Source organism: Cucurbita pepo, chromosome LG14, assembly GCF_002806865.2.
Source record: "Cucurbita pepo subsp. pepo cultivar mu-cu-16 chromosome LG14, ASM280686v2, whole genome shotgun sequence".
In the NCBI taxonomy this organism is placed as follows: Eukaryota; Viridiplantae; Streptophyta; class Magnoliopsida; order Cucurbitales; family Cucurbitaceae; genus Cucurbita; species Cucurbita pepo.
In genome coordinates this window covers 1,940,848-1,959,112 of record NC_036651.1, presented here as the reverse complement: position 1 = coordinate 1,959,112, position 18,265 = coordinate 1,940,848, and the positions used below count along the sequence as shown (strand labels likewise).

General features: G+C 40.1%; 4 protein-coding genes across 7 annotated transcripts; 1 reads left to right on the top strand and 3 right to left on the bottom strand.

Annotated features, from left to right (window-relative positions):
* Positions 1-520: 520 nt before the first annotated feature.
* LOC111809963 (magnesium transporter MRS2-4-like) lies at positions 521-5,623 on the bottom strand. 2 transcript variants are annotated; one of them, XM_023696460.1, is made up of 5 exons: positions 5,517-5,623; positions 4,592-5,123; positions 3,299-3,717; positions 1,473-1,754; positions 521-1,018 (listed from the first exon to the last, which is right to left on the bottom strand). In XM_023696460.1, exons 2-5 carry the CDS (start codon positions 4,935-4,937, stop codon positions 740-742), a joined length of 1,326 nt encoding a protein of 441 aa, XP_023552228.1. In that variant the 5' UTR covers positions 4,938-5,123; positions 5,517-5,623; the 3' UTR covers positions 521-739. The 2 variants fall into 2 exon arrangements, with proteins under 2 accessions (XP_023552228.1, XP_023552229.1); XM_023696461.1 differs by lacking the exon at positions 5,517-5,623 and adding an exon at positions 5,421-5,510.
* Positions 5,624-6,798: 1,175 nt separating this feature from the next.
* Positions 6,799-10,891, top strand: LOC111809962 (dnaJ homolog subfamily C member 2-like). 3 transcript variants are annotated; one of them, XR_002817340.1, is made up of 4 exons: positions 6,799-6,930; positions 7,562-9,594; positions 9,690-9,782; positions 10,663-10,891. XR_002817340.1 is itself a non-coding variant. In XM_023696457.1 (3 exons), exon 2 carries the CDS (start codon positions 7,640-7,642, stop codon positions 9,584-9,586), a length of 1,947 nt encoding a protein of 648 aa, XP_023552225.1. In that variant the 5' UTR covers positions 6,799-6,930; positions 7,562-7,639; the 3' UTR covers positions 9,587-9,594; positions 9,690-10,170. The 3 variants fall into 3 exon arrangements, 2 of the variants coding, with proteins under 2 accessions (XP_023552225.1, XP_023552226.1); XM_023696457.1 differs by lacking the exon at positions 10,663-10,891 and having other exon boundaries at positions 9,690-10,170; XM_023696458.1 differs by lacking the exons at positions 6,799-6,930; positions 10,663-10,891 and adding an exon at positions 7,281-7,456 and having other exon boundaries at positions 9,690-10,170.
* A 268-nt stretch (positions 10,892-11,159) lies between these two features.
* Positions 11,160-15,595, bottom strand: LOC111809896 (eukaryotic translation initiation factor 3 subunit C-like). The gene is made up of 4 exons (XM_023696366.1): positions 15,444-15,595; positions 15,183-15,247; positions 13,268-15,070; positions 11,160-12,353 (listed from the first exon to the last, which is right to left on the bottom strand). Exons 2-4 carry the CDS (start codon positions 15,204-15,206, stop codon positions 11,364-11,366), a joined length of 2,817 nt encoding a protein of 938 aa, XP_023552134.1. The 5' UTR covers positions 15,207-15,247; positions 15,444-15,595; the 3' UTR covers positions 11,160-11,363.
* A 1,811-nt stretch (positions 15,596-17,406) lies between these two features.
* LOC111810006 (ferredoxin-like) lies at positions 17,407-18,209 on the bottom strand. The gene has a single exon (XM_023696535.1). It carries the CDS (start codon positions 18,050-18,052, stop codon positions 17,609-17,611), a length of 444 nt encoding a protein of 147 aa, XP_023552303.1. The 5' UTR covers positions 18,053-18,209; the 3' UTR covers positions 17,407-17,608.
* Positions 18,210-18,265: the final 56 nt, after the last annotated feature.

The window sequence follows — 18,265 nt, the reverse complement described above, 5'->3', positions numbered from 1 at the left end:
AACAGCAAAATTAAATTAGACTAATTATCAAAATAATATTAATAATAATTATTATTAATTATTATAAAAATAAATAAATAAAATATTTATACATTTTCATGTCCAGCTTTTGTTGTCTCTATACCTAATTGGCCAACTCAGTTTTTACTTTTCTTTTCTTTTTTCCTTTTTTTTTTTTTTTGGTTAAATATATTTTATATTATATTATAAATTTATTTCTCGAGTCTTCACGTTTATACCATTCGTTCTCTCAACTTCTTCTTGAACGAGTTTGCCGTGTTTGATTGAAGTGCGCCCATTATCTTCTTTGAATAGGCCGCTTTAAAGAGACTTTTGACGTCCTACCCAATACAGGTTCAGGAAGAAGACGAGTTGGAGAGGTTTCGTCGTGATGGGCAAATTTGGAAAAGTCGGACCAATCGGGTGTCTTCATTCGACATTTTTCATATATCCATAAATTCGACGGCGTCATAAGAGATGAATTTAAACGTAAGAAAAACGACAAAAAATGTCACTAATGTAAATATAATATCAACCATAAGTGTTTTATTCATAAATATATCGATATTTTTTCGAAAATTTTGTAAACTTAGTATGCAATACGGAAGAGGTATCAAATAGTAACCAAATGGGCTATCAGCTTATGGCATACTGTGATGACTGATGCATAATAAACATACAAGAACTCGTTTTATTGATCTAAAACACGAGCTCGAACATGCTGAACGACGAGGTGAAATCACGAACCAAGAAGCTTCTTCCATCTTGCATACCCAAAAATAAGCAGGAAAATCAACAAACACCCTGCTGAAGCGCCTCCGACAAAGTACTCGAATATCCCGTTCGTCTCGTACAATATACAAGGGATGTTCATACCAAACAACCCGGCGATTAAGGTTTCGACAGCTATGGCAAATGAAGCAATGGTCAGTGTCAACTGAAACTGAATGAGTTCATTTCTTTGACTGTCAAGTTGAATGTTGACGTAATCCTCGGTGTCGTCGATGTATTCCCTAACCTGCATGCGTCGAGACGAGGTTAATACAAGTCTCAAACTCGACCCTAAACTAAAACGACTTTTGAAACAAGTGCTTTTGGCAGTAAAGAATGCGTATTAACAAAGCGCTTTAAATACTTTTCGACTTTTTTTAAAGGCATCTTTGTATTATTCTCAAGACTTTTAGCAGAGCCAAAAGCACTCCCAAAGTATGTAGCCCAGAAACATAGCCTAAAGGCTGGAACAAGTTACTTTCTTGACGTTATGGTTATCTTCAGCCACAAGGCTCACCACAACTACAGCCATTGTAATTTGCAGTTAGATTCATGTTCACATGGGGCACACAACTACAAAGTTAGTAATTTACGACCCCTGCACCCGAACGAAATAAAATCAGAGAGAACGACGACATTGTTCGTGTTATTGCCAGATTATGGAATTTAATCATGATATGATGAAGAAACTTAGATCTCACCGATAATATCCTGTTACGAGTCCCATCCAACTGCATAAAGTATGCCTCGAGCAACATTTCCAGATCCTCTACGTCATTATCATCCGAAAGATTGCTGGTTACTGCACTTCCGCTCCTGGTGGAACTAAGTCGACGCAGATGAGGAACGGTGGCAGTGGTGCTGTTGGAAGCGACTACTCCCAGCGAAGCATCGGACTGCTGATTCTGTATCCATTTTCTTGTCAAATATAGTTGTCCCATATCTTCATTGTCATCTAATAGATGTTCTATCTCGTCCCGCACCTGCAATCATAAAATCTAAGAGTTCTATCAGAAATTGTACAAGTACAAAAAGACTTGAGCTGTTCATTGTCTAAATCTAAGGAAGTTTTTGATCGGACTGGACAAATAGGTGTTTTAGCCTTTTTCTTAAAAGGGTGGTAAGCCAAGGAGGGTAGACTTTAAATAAGGTCCTACAAGTAGAGGTCAATATTAATTGAAGAGGAGATAACATTGCTCGGTTTGAAGGCTGACCAAAGTGTTGAAGGACGAGAAGTATATGAGTCCAAACCCATTGCTAGTAGATATTATCCGTTTTGGCTCGTTATGTATCGCCGTCAGCCTCACGGTTTTAAAACACGTCTACTAGGTAGAGGTTTCCACACCCTTATAAGGTATGTTTCGTTCCCCTCTCCAACCGATGTGGGATCTCACAATCTACCCCCCTTGTGGGCCCAGTGTCACGGTCATGCTCGTCCAGGGCGTGTTGCCCATGGCCGCATGCCCATGACAAGCCAAACCCTTGTCATGTCTTTTCATTCTAGTGTTTTTCCTTTTGTAGTTCTAGGGCATATGACGCCTAAAAAATATCATGTCTAGGCCTGCCAGACATAAAATGGTTCAGGATGTACTATAGGAGGATATGACTAGTTGTCAACTTCTCCCTACCCAAGGTTATATATGCTAAGCCGTTGTTATCTCTCTTGCTTGCTTATATAACGTCTCTTTCTAAAATCTCTCTTTCGAAAATCTCTTTCTCTCTTCGTTTTCTAAAACCTTATTTTAAAATCGAGGCTAGAGGCTCGATCATACGTCGCTTGGCCGTAGGCGACGCAAGAACAAATTGGCTTAGCTCACTTGTCGTTGGAAAGTGAGTGCCGCACAATCGCTAGTTCGCTGCCTTCGAAAGTGCGATTGTGTCACCCAGCGTCATCACTGGCACACCACTCGGTGCCTAGCTCTGATACCATTTGTAACAGCTCAAGCCCACCACTAGCAAATATTGTCCACTTTGACCCGTCACGTATTGTTGTCAACCTCACGGTTGTAAAACGCATCTACTAGGGAGAGGTTTCCACACGTTTATAACGAATGATTCGTTCCCCTCTCCAACCGATGTGGGATCTCACAATCCACTCCCCCCTTGGGGGCCAGCGTCCTCGCTAGCACACCGCTCAGTGTCTAGCCCTGATACCATTTGTAATAGCCCAAGTCCACCGCTAGCAGATATTGTCCGCTTTGGTCCATTACGTATCTCCATCAACTTCACAGTTTTAAAACACATCTACTAGGGAGAGGTGGTTTTCACACCCTTATAAGGAATGTTTCGTTCCCATTTCCAATCGACGTGGGATCTCACATCAAGACACTGCATGTCCTAGATATTCCAACTTCAACAACCTAAAACAATTTCTAACCATTTACGAGATTTAAGGAACATAGCATTAATACGAAGAAAACACCTCGAGTCGAATATAATTAATTAAAAAGGAGCAAAATATTATTAAGGGAAACAAAAACAATTAGAATTGTAAAGAGATTATAGAAAGAATAGGAATTGAGCACACCTTCTGAACGCGTGCAAGAATACGAGTAAGATTACTTTTCAAGCTCCTCACACGTTCTAGATTCTTGGTGCTGACATTCATAGCCAGTTCGTCCAGGACTGGATAAGCATCTCTCTCAAGGTCTTTCACGGTGGAATCTAAGTATATGCAAACAACCTCCAATGCAATTTCAAGAACTTGAAACTCGAACGGCAGCTCATACTGCTCATCAACAGCTTCGGAAACTGGCAACCGCTTTCCTCCTCTCGAAACATTAACATCATTTTCAACTTGAGATGAACTCATCTTAGCAAGTAGCTTCCTTAGCTTATCCACAAATGGAATAACCTCTTGGCAAAGAGGGTCAAGTAGTAGAACTTCTTCAGCAGTAACTATAGCTTTTATGAATTCTAAACTAACGACCATGGCCTTTTCCCTGGCTACAAGAATACCAAAGAGATTCAGAACAGAATTCTAGACTTCACCTAGCGACGAACATTCATGAATTTTCGAAGACAACCCTGAGTTCATGGTTCCTCAAATTTAAACTCTGGAAAAAAAAGTGGAAAACAAGAGCAAGCAAATCAAGAAAATAGGTGCACGCATGATCAAGAGATGGCTTAAAAATTACTCGTTGTTTATGGTTTCTTACAATGAACAAAGAACATGAACAGACTATTTGAGATGGAATGCCAAAACAATTGCACACGACATTACTTCTTCAAACTCTAGCTTTTCTTCCCATGTTTCTCTATCATTTGAAGAAGACAAAGCCAACTAAAATTGTTTTACTAAGCCCACCACTAGTAGATATTGTCCGCTTTGGCCTGTTACATATCGTCATCAGCCTCACAGTTTTTAAAACGCGTTTGCTAGAGAGAGGTTTCTACACCCTTATAAGGAATGCTTCGTTCCCCTCTCCAACCGATGTGAGATCTCACAATCCACCCCCCGTTGGGGAACCGCGTCCTCGTTGGCACAGAGCCCGGTGATTGGTTCTGATACAATTTGTAACAGCCCAAGTCCACCGCTAGCATATATTGTTCGCTTTGACCTGTTACATATCGCCGTCAGCCTCACGGCCAAGGAGAGGTTTCACACCCTCAAGGAATGTTTCATTCCCGTCTCCAACCAATGTGGGATCTCACACATTCTTTTTTCATAAGAAAAAAACGAGTTGTTTAGCTTCCAGCGACTCTCCCACGTTAGAAGTAGTCGAAATGGGCAACAAGATACAAAGATAGGCAACAAACAGCACTTCTACAGAGTAAACCCATAGTTCAAAACTGATTGCAGAGTAAAATATAAACTTACCGAGTATGTTAGAGGATTGTGAGAAAACAGGACCAAGAATCCTCAAATCCCTGGCCGGAATTGCAGCACGCCGGATTATGGCGCTCTTGTCCCACTCTATAAGCTCCGTCTGCCCCCACCTGTCAAGACGCATCCACAGCCTAGCTCCTCCAGCCTTCTTCTTCACCTTTCCCATGGCCCCACCACCACCACTACCGACCAAGCCGCTGCCATTATTGTTAATGGGAGGAGAGCAGACGCCAGTCTGCGAAGGTGGCTGAGGCAATGGGGACAGTAACGACTGAGCCGCCTTCTTAGGGCGGCGACGACTACTGCTCCGGCAAAAAGAACATGGTATTTTGCCCATTTTCTTTCGCTCACCACTCCCTTCCTTCTCTCGTGCTGAACACCCTTAAAATTCCAAGTTCTTCTGATCCCTCCCTTTCGAACTTTGAAGGAACGATCGCCAAATTTCTCAACTCTGTGACCTTAAACTCTTACTGCCGCCCCCCCAAACAAACATGGAAATCTGACGCAGACGAACATACGATATCTGAAACCGACGACCGATTTCAGAGACGATTGCAAAGCATACGACAACAACAAAGAAGGGCAGAATTTCAAGAAAATATACGAATGAATGAAAGAACTAGAATCCATAAATTTCGACACACACACACACACACAACAAAAGANAAAATATACGAATGAATGAAAGAACTAGAATCCATAAATTTCCACACACACACACACACACACAACAAAAAAATCATACCAGATTTCATAAAACACAATATGAACATAGTAATTGTTCCCTCCAATATGAAAAATAAAAAGAAATTAGGCAAACCTTAACAGGAGAATGAAAAACGCAGAGAGCGAGATTGAAGAATAAGAACTTTGAAGCGTAAATCGGAATGGGAATGAAATCGAAACGAAAACTTACGACAATTTCAGCCCAGTCTTCCAGATGGTAAGCGCCGATCATGCCTGTACATTTCAAGCTCTTTGGACTTGCTTCACACCTTTTCGTCCCTTTTTTAGAGAAATCATTGATATTGACAACTAACAACCAACCTCACCACATACCTTAAATAGAATTCTGTCTGATAGACTCAATTTTACCGTACCTTAGACGAGGTTTTTCTTCGTCGACCGAACACGACTCATGTAAAATCCAAACTTGTTCGGCTACACACCGAACACACACAGTTCAATTTGCTTTCAACGACGTACCTCGCTTGCGTTTTCTAAAATGTTTTATTTTGAAATGTGACCTGAAGTTCGACCATACGTTTGAATTGTGCGCGAATTTCAAATTTTACACAACTAACTCATTCGTGAGTTAGAATACGTGTCACACAGTTACTGTCTCGTATTTCCAGTGGTCAACATGCTCCTCATGTCTAGGTTGATCCCGACCTACGAGTCTTAGTTAGATTCACCACATAGCAACAAATGCTTATAATTTCAACCCGACGATGAGACTATAACAACGAATGTGAAGTTGGTGTGAACGCTCGTTGTTGTCGACCGAACACAACTCACGTGAAATTCAAACTTGTTCGGCCACACACCGAACACACACAGTTCAATTTGCTTTCAACGACGTACCTCGCTTGCGTTTTCTAAAATGTTTTATTTTGAAATGTGACCTGAAGTTCGACCATACGTTTGAATTGTCCACGATTTTCAATTTTTTACACAACTAACTCGTTCGTGAGTTAGAATACGTGTCACACAGTTACTGTCTCGTATTTTCAGTGGTCAACATGCTCCTCGTGTTCAGGTTGATCCCGACCTACGAGTCTTAGTTAGATTTGCCACATAGCAAAAAATGCTTATAATTTCAACTCGACGATGAGACTATAACAACGAATGTGAAGTTGGTGATTTCAACGCTCGTAGCAGTAACAACGAGCAGAAACAAAGTTATTAGATACCTCGGGTGTAAGTTTTTTTGTACACGGCTCGTCCGTGATAACTTCTTTGAATTTACGTGCTAATCAACGTTCTACACGACCACCAAGGACACTCGTAGGATAGCGTCTAACAAAAGCTTTTAAAAATAAAAGGGTTAAAATTACAATAAAATTACATACAAAAAAGGGCTATTTTTAGGGGGAAAACAGCTAAGAGGACTATTTTTCTGAATATATTTATAAGAGTTAGTTTTCCAAAGATAAAAAGAGAGAGGGACTTGAGGTCGTCCGCCAGATTTTGAGCCATATAAATACCTGAAATCATCAGGGCTGCAGTTTTAAGGCTGAAAAAAATCGGAGCTTAGCGGACGGGCAGAGGCTTACCAGAAGTGTGTATTTCGGCTGCCGGAGCGAGCTCCAAAACCTCTTCATCTTCCGGTGATTATCTATTTCTTGTTTCTATCTCGGTTTGCTATCAGTTTTCCTACAAATGTTATCTCTCTTTCTCGTGTTTTCCCTCTCTTTTTGTTTGTTTGTTTGTTGCGACGACTTCGTCGTCTTCGTCGCTGTCGATTTCGATTTTATAGTTCTTTAAAACAGTGCGTTTGATTGGGAAGAACTGTGAGGAAAGATCGTATTGTAATGCGAAAGTGAAAAACGTAGATTTGTATGTTTATTTATTATATATACATATATTTTAGAGTAAATCCAGTTTTGTTTCATGTTTTTGGTGCTCTTTTATATGTACCGTAAGGTTCGATTTTTAATTAATGAACTGTGGCTGTCGTCATTATTGCACGTTATGAGATGATGGCGAGCGGGTTAGGGTTTTCGATGATACTTGATTTAGTTGCGAACACGTGAATGATACAGTCTCTTAGTGAATTGAACTGGTGAAGCTGTCGAGTGGTTATCTTGTGACGGTTTTGATCTGCATCCTGCCGTCATCTTGAAACTTCATTCGGTTCGAGTTTATATTATGTTCCATGAATTCAACCCTAGCACTGTTTGTGTCTTCCTTCTTGTAAGGATTGAGAATTTGTTTTTGATATTTTTTTTATTTGTGCAGTTTGGAGATACAATATTTATTGTATTGAGGAAAGTTTCCAGATAATATCATCCTGGTTCAGTGGATTCTTTTGATGCCATGACTGTCCAGGCCAATTTGCGTCTTCTAACCTATTCACAAGAGATTATAGATGGACAACCGATTTATGTTTCCTCAAATTCTCTTCCAGTAAAGGCATTAAATTATGAACCGGCTGGCCATGCTTTCCATGATGTTGTCCTCAAACTCCTTGGTTATGAGGACAATGAAGTGAGTGATGACAACGAGCAGACGGCTGAGGATGCAGAACGGAAATATGCTCCATCATTTGATTCATATAGCAGCAAAGGTAAAAAGAAATCAGGTGGAAGCACACAGCAAGATCATTATGCGTTGCTGGGTTTGAGTCATTTAAGATATTTAGCCACTGAGGAACAGATACGAAAAAGTTATCGAGAAACTGCTTTGAAGTATCATCCTGACAAACAAGCTGCCCTTCTTCTTGCCGAGGAAACTGAAGCTGCAAAACAAGCAAAGAAGGATGAAATAGAAAGTCATTTTAAATCTATTCAAGAAGCTTATGAAGTGTTAATTGATCCTGTCAAAAGAAGAATTTACGACTCAACAGACGAGTTCGATGATGAGATTCCAACTGATTGTGCTGTACAAGATTTCTTTACAGTGTTTGGTCCTGCCTTTATGAGGAATGGGCGTTGGTCTGTTAACCAATCTGTTCCATCATTAGGCGATGATAAAACTCCATTGAAAGAAGTTGATGATTTCTACAATTTTTGGTATACCTTCAAAAGCTGGAGGGAGTTCCCACACGCTGATGAATTTGACCTTGAGCAAGCAGAGTCTCGGGACCACAAGAGGTGGATGGAGAGACAGAATGCTAAACTTACAGAAAAGGCTAGAAAGGAAGAAAATGCTAGGATTCGTACACTCGTAGATAATGCATACAAACGAGACCCTAGAATACAAAGAAGAAAGGAAGAAGAGAAAGCTGAAAAGCAGAGGAAGAAGGAAGCAAAAATTTTGGCAAAGAAGTTACAGGAAGAGGAAGCTATTAGGCTTGCTGAAGAGGAGAAACAAAGAAAGGAGGAGGAGGAGAAACGAGCTGCGCAAGTGGCTCAACATCAGAAAAAGGTGAAAGAGAAAGAGAAGAAACTCCTACGCAAAGAACGGTCCCGCCTTAGAACGCTTTCTGGGCCTGTCATATCTCAATCTTTGCTTGATCTTTCTGAGGAAAACGTCGAAAATCTCTGTTCATCTCTTGACATTGAGCAGTTGAGAAATATTTGTGATAAAATGGAAGGAAAAACAGGAATGGAGCTTGCAAAGGTTCTCTGGGATGCACAGGAAAGCAGTCATTCAGATAGAAAGCATCAGGAATGCAATAAGACAGCACAGCAGAATGGTTCTACAACTGCTAATGTCACTCTCCCACTAAGCAGCAACCTTCAGAAGAAGGAGAGGCCTTGGAGTAAAGATGAAATTGAGCTCTTAAGGAAAGGAATGCTGAAATATCCCAAAGGAACTTCTCGTAGGTGGGAGGTTATCTCAGATTACATTGGTACACAAAGGTCGGTGGAAGAAATTTTAAAGGCAACCAAAACGATCCTCTTACAGAAGCCCGACTCTGCCAAAGCTTTTGACTCATTTCTTGAGAAAAGGAAACCAGCACAGGCCATTGCATCGCCACTCTCAACTAGAGAAGAGTTAGTAGGTGTATCCTCTAAAAAACCAGAAGACAATGTGGCAATTAATGGTAATCTGGATGTACCCTCAGTAGGACAAAATGTAAACAACCAAACCCCCAGCGATTCATCTGCAAATGGAATTCCCTCTACTTCGGAGCAAGACGATTGGTCAGCTATACAAGAAAGAGCACTAGTCCAAGCTCTAAAAACATTCCCAAAAGAGACCAGCCAGCGATGGGAGCGGGTTGCAGCTGCCATTCCTGGGAAGACGGTGAACCAGTGCAAGAAAAAATTCACATCAATGAAGGAGAGCTTTAGAAACAAAAAGAATGCTTCTGCTTAATTACTGAGGCAGGCTTTTCTGGTCTGTTCTTCAAGCAGATTCCAATTCTGGTCTGTTCTTCAAGCAGATTCCAATTCTTTCATATCAAAAGGGGTTATANGAGGCAGGCTTTTCTGGTCTGTTCTTCAAGCAGATTCCAATTTATTCATATCAAAAGGGGTTACATCTGGAGATATCCAACCGATTCTTCTCAAAGGTCAGACTATTTTATACCTCTGCATAGGTTCTTATTTTATGAAATTTTATCATGGCCTACATTTTCTAGTTAGTAACTTGAAATTCCCTGAAGAGATAGGTAGTAGAGTATCGCGTATGCGGAAGAGTTTTGTATTTCCCGTTCTTATGTTGTTTGAAACGATTCGTGTAGATTCATGTTGAATTATTTATAGCATTTGGGCTTCATTTAGAATGATCCTTAGTGTGTTCAGTTTTGGACGATCTGTAGTTCTTAGGGGGACACACAGGATGCTTTTTGTCAAATTAGTAAATGAAATTGCTGGTGATGTGATGAATTAATATTATTATCTCTTGCTAATTCGTGTAGAGACATCAATTAGCATCTATAATTTTCGATGGTTTGATTCTTCACCCGTTAAGGGGCTACTTAGGCTGTTAAGTTTGTGCTCCCACTGAATCAATAATCTTAAGATGCTTTTAATAGTGTGTAATCTGAAGTGACAATAGAAACACTACACTACTATTATTATTGGTGTGTAATATGAAGTGATGCTTAACTAGTGCAAAATGATTAGTGTATGTCACTTTTGTCAGTTCTTTCACATTTATTAGACGAAAGAGATATCGAGATGCATCGGTCATAGTCATAGTCATAGTCATTGCAGGTAATACTTCTCCATATCGAGAAATAAATGAATCATTTTATACTTTGATTTTGATGGAGACTTCGGTTAGGAGATTGAGTCAGGTATTCTATTTTTTTGTATTTTTGTAGATTGTATAATTTTAGTTCTAAAAATAGGATTTCATGCATTTTGAAAATAAATATAATATAGAAAAAACATATATATGTTCGTTGTGGTCAGACTCTATTATGGATTTCTAACCACATTCTCTAGGGCCCTCTTATCTCTTCCTTCTCCGAGCTCGGGTTATGGAAGAAGGAATCGAGAAGAAAGTATCAACAACAACAGGTTTTATTACGGGATAGCTCATGATGTTCATATCAATCTATCATGCGCCTCTACATCTAGCATTGGGTAGATCTTATACAATAACTGTCGTAGCTCAACCGTATCTTTTGTTTCATTTTCATTTCTTCAGGAACAATACAAACACTTTGTTTCATTTTCATTTCTTCAAGAACAATACAAACACTTTTGATTATGGATCTACTACTAGAAACTCAATACATCTTTTGTTTCATTTCTTCAGGAACTGGACAAACACTTTTTTGATTATAGATCTACTACTAGAAACTCAAACGCTTTTTTGATTATGGATCTACGAGTAGTAACTCAGTATGTAATCTACCCTTTGTTTTAACACAAAAACTAAAATCAATATAATTATGAAAAAACAACCAAATGGTTAAAATACACCGAAGAGTGCAAAATAGTTCAAAATAGAAGCTCATTAGAAACAACGCCCAAATATACTCATGAGGTTTAACAACAACAAAAAAAGGGATGCAAAATCTCCTTAGGAAACGTTGATAAATAGGATCTCGGTTCATAAACAGACAATAAGCTATTAAATTGAAAGTTACTGGCAAAGTTCGATCCTCACACAGCAATTAACACTCTCTGAATGTTTCTGCTTAAGCATGAACCCCTTTGTTCAGACTGACCATCCGAGCTGAAGTATCCATCTGGGATCCTCGGACCGACCCAGACTGATAAGCGGTCCTCCCCGATCCATATGCAGCAGCATCTTGATAACGGGTGCTTTGGTATCCAGCGTTCCCTCCTCGGGACTGACCCGTCCGGTCTCTAGAATATCCACCGCCCCCACCTTGACCTCGCCCTCCATATCCTGCACGCGAACTAATACCACCTTGCCTTCCTTGATTATAAGACATGTTATCTGGCCACCTGTTATTCCCACCTGCTGCTCCTCCAGCAGCATATTCTTGGTTGTCTCTTCGCCTCATGGGCAAATCTAATCCTCCACCTATTCTTGCCTCAACTGCCCTCTCATTGGTTTCAGCAAGGATTGTCAACTTATCTGCCAATTGGAATGCCAAGCCCTGTAACCGGGTGTGTGTAACGTCGTGGAAGATGACGCACCCACTTGGTTGATCCCAACTTGCATGGAGCTCCTCATTGATCATCATCTTGCTCACAATACTGTGTGTTTGACCCTCTGCGAGGTCGAACATTCGGGTGAGTTGTTCTGAACTCAGAGAATCATAAGACGAAGAGTACGTGAGAAGGTAAGTCCTCAGAGCCTCCTCCTTGATCTTTCCCTTAACCATTTCAAGAACTTCTTCGCGATTCCTAAGTAGTTTCCATACATCTAGAGATGCAATGACATCAAAAGCCTTCTGGAAGTCTCCCTTACGAAGGGCACGGGTTGCAGCCATTACATGATCTCTGACATTCTCGGGAGGACCAGTAAAAGTTTGTCGCTCACTCACATCAAGTAAGCGTCTAAAGTTCTTACTAATAACCTTGCGCTTTGCATCGTGAAGATTGCCTGCCATGTTGGGTACTTCCAGCAGCATAGCACATATTAAATGCACAGCCTCCAGGAGCTCAAGATTTATGTGCATGTGGTATGGCATCTGCCTTCTTCTTTCAAGTCTTTCCTGATATTGGTTCGAGAAAATAAATAAGTGAACAAATTAGTAAAACAAAAGTGTTCAATTATAATAGTATGTGTTTGACACCTTATACATATATGATTAAAGCTCTAACAGTTGGAAGCAAACACGTACAATATGTCCTACAAACGATCCTCTAAACATATCGAACTCTCTCCATTCATTTTCGTTCACTAACAAGAGAACATTTTATCTATCCAAATGCACATCAGCTCGCTTATTTCACATTTAAAGTTAGCATGCACGTCGTCAAGTCCGATATTAAGGCTAGAATCGTTAAGGATAAACCTGGCTAACTTCCTAAGTGTAGGGGGGAAATTGCATTTTACCCAACTGCAAATTCTTACACATTTAATCTAAAACATAAGAAGCAGAGAGGCCACAACTGATCCATAAGCCACCTAGGTATCACAGATTTTTATGCCACAAAACAAACAGAATTGGGTACACAACAANACACATTTAATCTAAAACATAAGAAGCAGAGAGGCCACAACTAATCCATAAGCCACCTAGGTATCACAGATTTTTATGCCACAAAACAAACAGAATTGGGTACACAACAAATACATGAAATCCATAAATGTGATGTCTATAAAGCAGGACAAATGTATTATTACAAGCTTCTACAAAGTGGAATGCATTAGTAGATACCATCCTGTAATAAATTTCATTTCTTAATAAAAGAATATGAACAAACATATTCTACTTGAAGCACAAGCATTTGAACGTCATANGCATTAGTAGATACCATCCTGTAATAAATTTCATTTCTTAATAAAAGAATATGAACAAACATATTTTACTTGAAGCACAAGCATTTGAACATCAAATACACCACAGATGCATCAATGCGTTAGTTTAAGATAGAATCAAGGAAATGGTTTGGACGCAGGTACCTGTTCTGGAGTCTTTTCATGATATCGGCTTTGCGAGACACCTTGTGCAAGCAATTCCTTCACCCTTCCACCAGAATATAATTCTGAAAGGCAGCCATGTCCTTCATTAATCAGGCCTACCCGAAATCCACATAAACCAAGTTGAGCCATTGCCCTGTTGAAAAGGATCTGTGTTGAAATGTCCAAGTGTTGGATACTATCCTGTAAGTGACTCATCAGTAATAAGTCACGAGAAATATAAAATTCATCCAAGAGAGCATGCTGATAAATATCGCAGAGCATAGCTCGTGCTTTAGTGCGCTCATCTCCGTATTGGTATATGAGGGTCACCAGAATGTCCATAAAAGCCCTACTACTCTCGGGAAAGGTGGGTTTACGAGGTACAACCTCTGGAGTGACAATAAATGCAGCAGGGCCCCTACTCTCTTCTACAACTTTAGCCTCCTCACTTGCATCTCCACTATCTCCATCTTCAGACAGTTCTGCAAGCTTTCTCATGGCATCATAAACCTCTTGTGGTTTGTAATAGATCTGCTCAACACGCCTAAGGGCAACTTTGGAAGCTGCTTTGTAATCCCCAACTCGTTCCAAATATTCTTGGACATTCTGAGCAAGAACCATGAACATTGGCTCATCTCTGAGTCTTTCAACATACTCACGTGTATGTGGATCAATACACTGCAAACTCTTAAAAAACTCAGTTTCAATCTTCTCAACAAAAGCAACCAGGTTACCCCAAACACGAATAGTTCCCTTGTAGTCTGCTGGCTTCTGGCTTTCATTCTCATCAGGTTCGACCATATCGTCCACAACAATGTTAGAATTCTGCACAAGAATATCAACTATAGAAAGCATGTTTTGCACACACTTCTTCCACACACTGATAGGCATGTGCCCACTGAGACCTGGATTAACATCAAATTGAGCAGATATAACACTGAACAAAATCTCAAGCTTTTGTGCAGGGGTCTTAGCAACTTTTGTTAAGAATGTAAGCTGCTCAACCTGCTCAAATCTTCCAGTTCCCTTCCTACCCCGAGCAGCCACAACTTCCTTAAATTTCTTGTTCACAGTGTCCCATGTGATCTCACTAGGATCCTTCATAAATTGCTTATCCATGAGCTTATCTTTTTTGCTCAACTTCTTCTGCCAGGGACCCGTTGGATCATCATCTGGGCCTTCTTCCTCATCCTCTTCATCTTCTGTACCTGACATGATTTTAGAAGGATCCTCAATTTCAGAATCAGAATCTTCCTCCTCCTCTGTCTCCAACTCATCGTCCTTTTCTTCTTCTTCAACCTCGGGATTTTCCCTATACTTTGTAATTACCTCTTCATATTGCTTATTGTTCTTCTTTAGCTTCTGTTTCATTGAGTTCAAGGCCTTAGCATTGCTAGTACTCATTTTTTTCTTAGCTTCCTTATTGGCCATGGCTTGATTTAGAAAGTCCTCTAGCATCACAAGCGCTTTAATATAAAGAGTCGGCACCTTCTCAGACTCAGTAACACGCATGACTTTCTCAAGCTGCTTATTGATCTTATCAAAATTCTCCTGCAGGCTTACCCAGTCATTGATCTTCATTGCATTTTTCATTTGATCGACAGTGGCAGACATCTCCTCAAAACGCTTATCTTTAGCCGACCTGACAGTACGCTTCTTGTCCTCAGAATCTTCACTGTCACTGGCATTCCCTTGCAGATATCTGCTTCTGTTCTGTTGAGACCCAAGATCAACCTGAATATCGTCATTCTCTTCATCATAGTCACTCTCCTCCGCTTCAGAATCAGAACCACTGCCACCACCCTGTTTAAAAATCATAAACAGAATTATAATGAATTACAAAACCACATTATAAGTCGGATTAAACGATAAAATTGTCTCCCTAATTCCACTAAAATCAGATTGAAAGCAATACCTGTGTCCAGAAACGAGAAGCCATTCTCTCTCTCAAAGTTGATCACAGAACACGGATCTAAAAAACTGAATTGTAAAAAAAGGAAAAACGTTAACGCATACGCGATTCAAAACACAAATTCCTAGAATGAAAAGAAAAGGTCACCAACGCACAAATCAATGAAACAAGCATAAAAAACGAAAGGAGTAAAATCGTACGAATTATAACGGGACAACTGCAGAATAAACGATGGAGAAATCGAAGAAACAGGCATAAACATACCTCTGGAGCTCTTTCGCAAGCTACGAATTAGAGGAAACCAAAGAGAAGGATTGGCGGTAGAGACGAACGGCGGCAAGATAAAAGAGAGCCCGAAAGTGGGGAATAGGTTCTGCAAACCCGCAGAGGAAGAGAGGGTAATATGCCGATTAGGGTTTTCTTCTTTTTATTTTTATTTTTTTTATCTTTTTACTTTTTTAAACAGGGAGTTTCATGTTATTTTCAATTATGCCACTTTCATTTGGGCCGGCCCACTGTTACCATTACAATTCTTTTTCTTTTTAAATGGAAAATACCCCTAAAATAGAGAGCGGAGAAAGTATTGTTTGATTATAAACTCATGATCGTTCCTTAAATTAGTCGATGTGGGACTTTCATCATCCAACATCTTCTCGAACAAAGTACGTCTTCCCTTAACCGAAGCTCGACTCCTTTTCTTTTGGAGTCCTGTTTTCGTAACCGTTCAAGCCCACCGCTAGTAAATATTGTTCTTTTTGGACTTTTCCTTTCATGTTTTCTCTCAACGATTTTAAAACACGTCTAGTAGGGAGGTTTCCACACTATTATAAAGAATGTTTCGTTCCCCTTTTCAATCGATGTGGGATCTTAAATCGATGTGACAACTCGAACAAGAGAGAATAAAGTTGATATTTGAATTTCGGGTGATAAGAGATTCGAGATGGAGATAACCATCATTCTCGAGTATAAATTATATCCTAGTATTAAGAGTTTACCAGTGTCACATGTGGAAGTTACACACATAAAGATATACACGAAAGTCTCAGAACTAAAAACGTGTATAATGTACGTTAACCTAAGCATAACCATTTGATTAAAACATTTGTTATCGGTCAAATTGTTAGAAGTTCAAACAACAACCGAGACATCATTGAAACCATTCGAGAGTATAAATCTATGCTTACTTCCATATCTCAGCTCTTGAAAAGAGGTGAAAACGAACCCAAATGAGTGAACAACAAGATGTACGTCCCCATCGACACACTTGCCCGTCTCGGTCGTAATAGTTCAAATCCACCACTAACAAATATGGTTCTTTCTGGGTTTTATCTTTTAAACTTTCCCTCAAAATTTTAAAATGCGTCTACTAGTAAGGTTTTCATTCCCTTATAAAGAATGCTCTCATAATTCACCCCCTTCGGGACTCAGCATTTTCGCTAGCACTCATTCTCCTCTCTAGTCGACGTGGGATCTCACACCGACTGCTATCTTTCGCAACCCTAACCGACCCGCATTAGGCACCGGACTCAACGTGGTGCTGCTAATTTCTTTTTGTGTGGTGGTGATGGGATCAAATGGGATTAAGAGGTTGAAAAGAGAGAATGTGGCTATGGACCAAACATATCAATGAATTTCGTTGTGGTTTCAGAATGAATCGTAGAGGGTTGAATTGGATGAGTCTTCTTAAGTTTGAATTCACGAGATTTGAACCTCCTACTTTTTTTCCTTTTCGTGAACCTCGTGAACCAATAGAAAGGATATACTACCAGTAAAGCTAAAGATGTAATAGTTAAGTTTTATTTAGTTGAAGATTAATAGTGTAACGACCCAGATCCACCGCTAATAGATATTGTCTTTTTTAGGCTTTCCCTCTCGCTTCACAATGATATGAGATGTGAAAAGGAAAAGCTCAAAGAGGACAATATCTGCTAGTGGTGAATCTAGGCCGTTACAAATAGTATCAGAGCTCTAGGTTATAGATCTTGTAGACTAGCTTACGTAGTAGGCTTGACATGTTCCACCACTTATGTTTCGTCGCTGTGAGGTACACCTTGCATTGGATGAGAGATGAATGAACATTTTTGTGATATATTTATACGGTATGATTTTATGCTATGCCAATAGAACGAATAAAACTCGTGAAACTGGAATTAAAATACCAATAGAAACAAACAAGACTCGTGAAACAAGGATTAAAATATCGATATCAAGATTTTAATCATATAGATATTGGTAATGAAATTTATATTTAGTTGAACATGTTAATAGATAACGTTTTTATAAGTATATAAAAGATACTAGAAACGTCGATGTCGAACTCTCCCATTTACCGATATATCAACCCACATTGATAGAGAGAACATTATTGGAGATGGAGAGGAAAGAGCATGGAGAATGAGGAGAGTTAAATACCAGATTTAACTAACTAACTAACTAACAAGATCTTCCTCCTTGTGGGTCTCAATGACAATATCAGATTGAGGGTATGCAACACAAGTTAGAACCCAACCTTCTTCAATCTGGTCGTCGTCAAGGAAGCTGCCGTCCGACTGTTCCACCTTCCCTCCCACTACTTTCCCTGCACAAGAAGAGCAAGACCCTGCCCTGCATGAATATGGAAGGTCGATTCCCATTTCCTCGGCCTGATCTAGGACGTATACATCGTCGGGGCAGACGAACTCCTTCTCTCCTTCTGGTGTGATCAGCTTCACATTGTACTCTGCCATGGCAACCAATCGCCCACCACGGCTGCTGCCCTTCAGCCCGAAAAGACCCTGGCCGAAGTTCGACACCGATCGTAGGCTAGTTGCTGGCTGCTTCTGGAGGAGGATGGTGTTGATTGTAGCGCCGGAAAGTACTGGTGCACTGGCCATTTTGCTGGTCTACTACTGCTGCTGCCACAAGGTTCAAAGGTGAAAGGAGGTTGAGGAGATGAGGAATGGGCAGTGGGGTGGAGTTGGGTTGTTATTAAAGAGATGGCCAGTATGCAGATAAGGGGCTTCAACCAAAAGAAACACGCCTAACATGAAAGGCTACAGTTAATAATGCTATCCTTTTATCGTCACCCACTACGCCATGGAATGAGA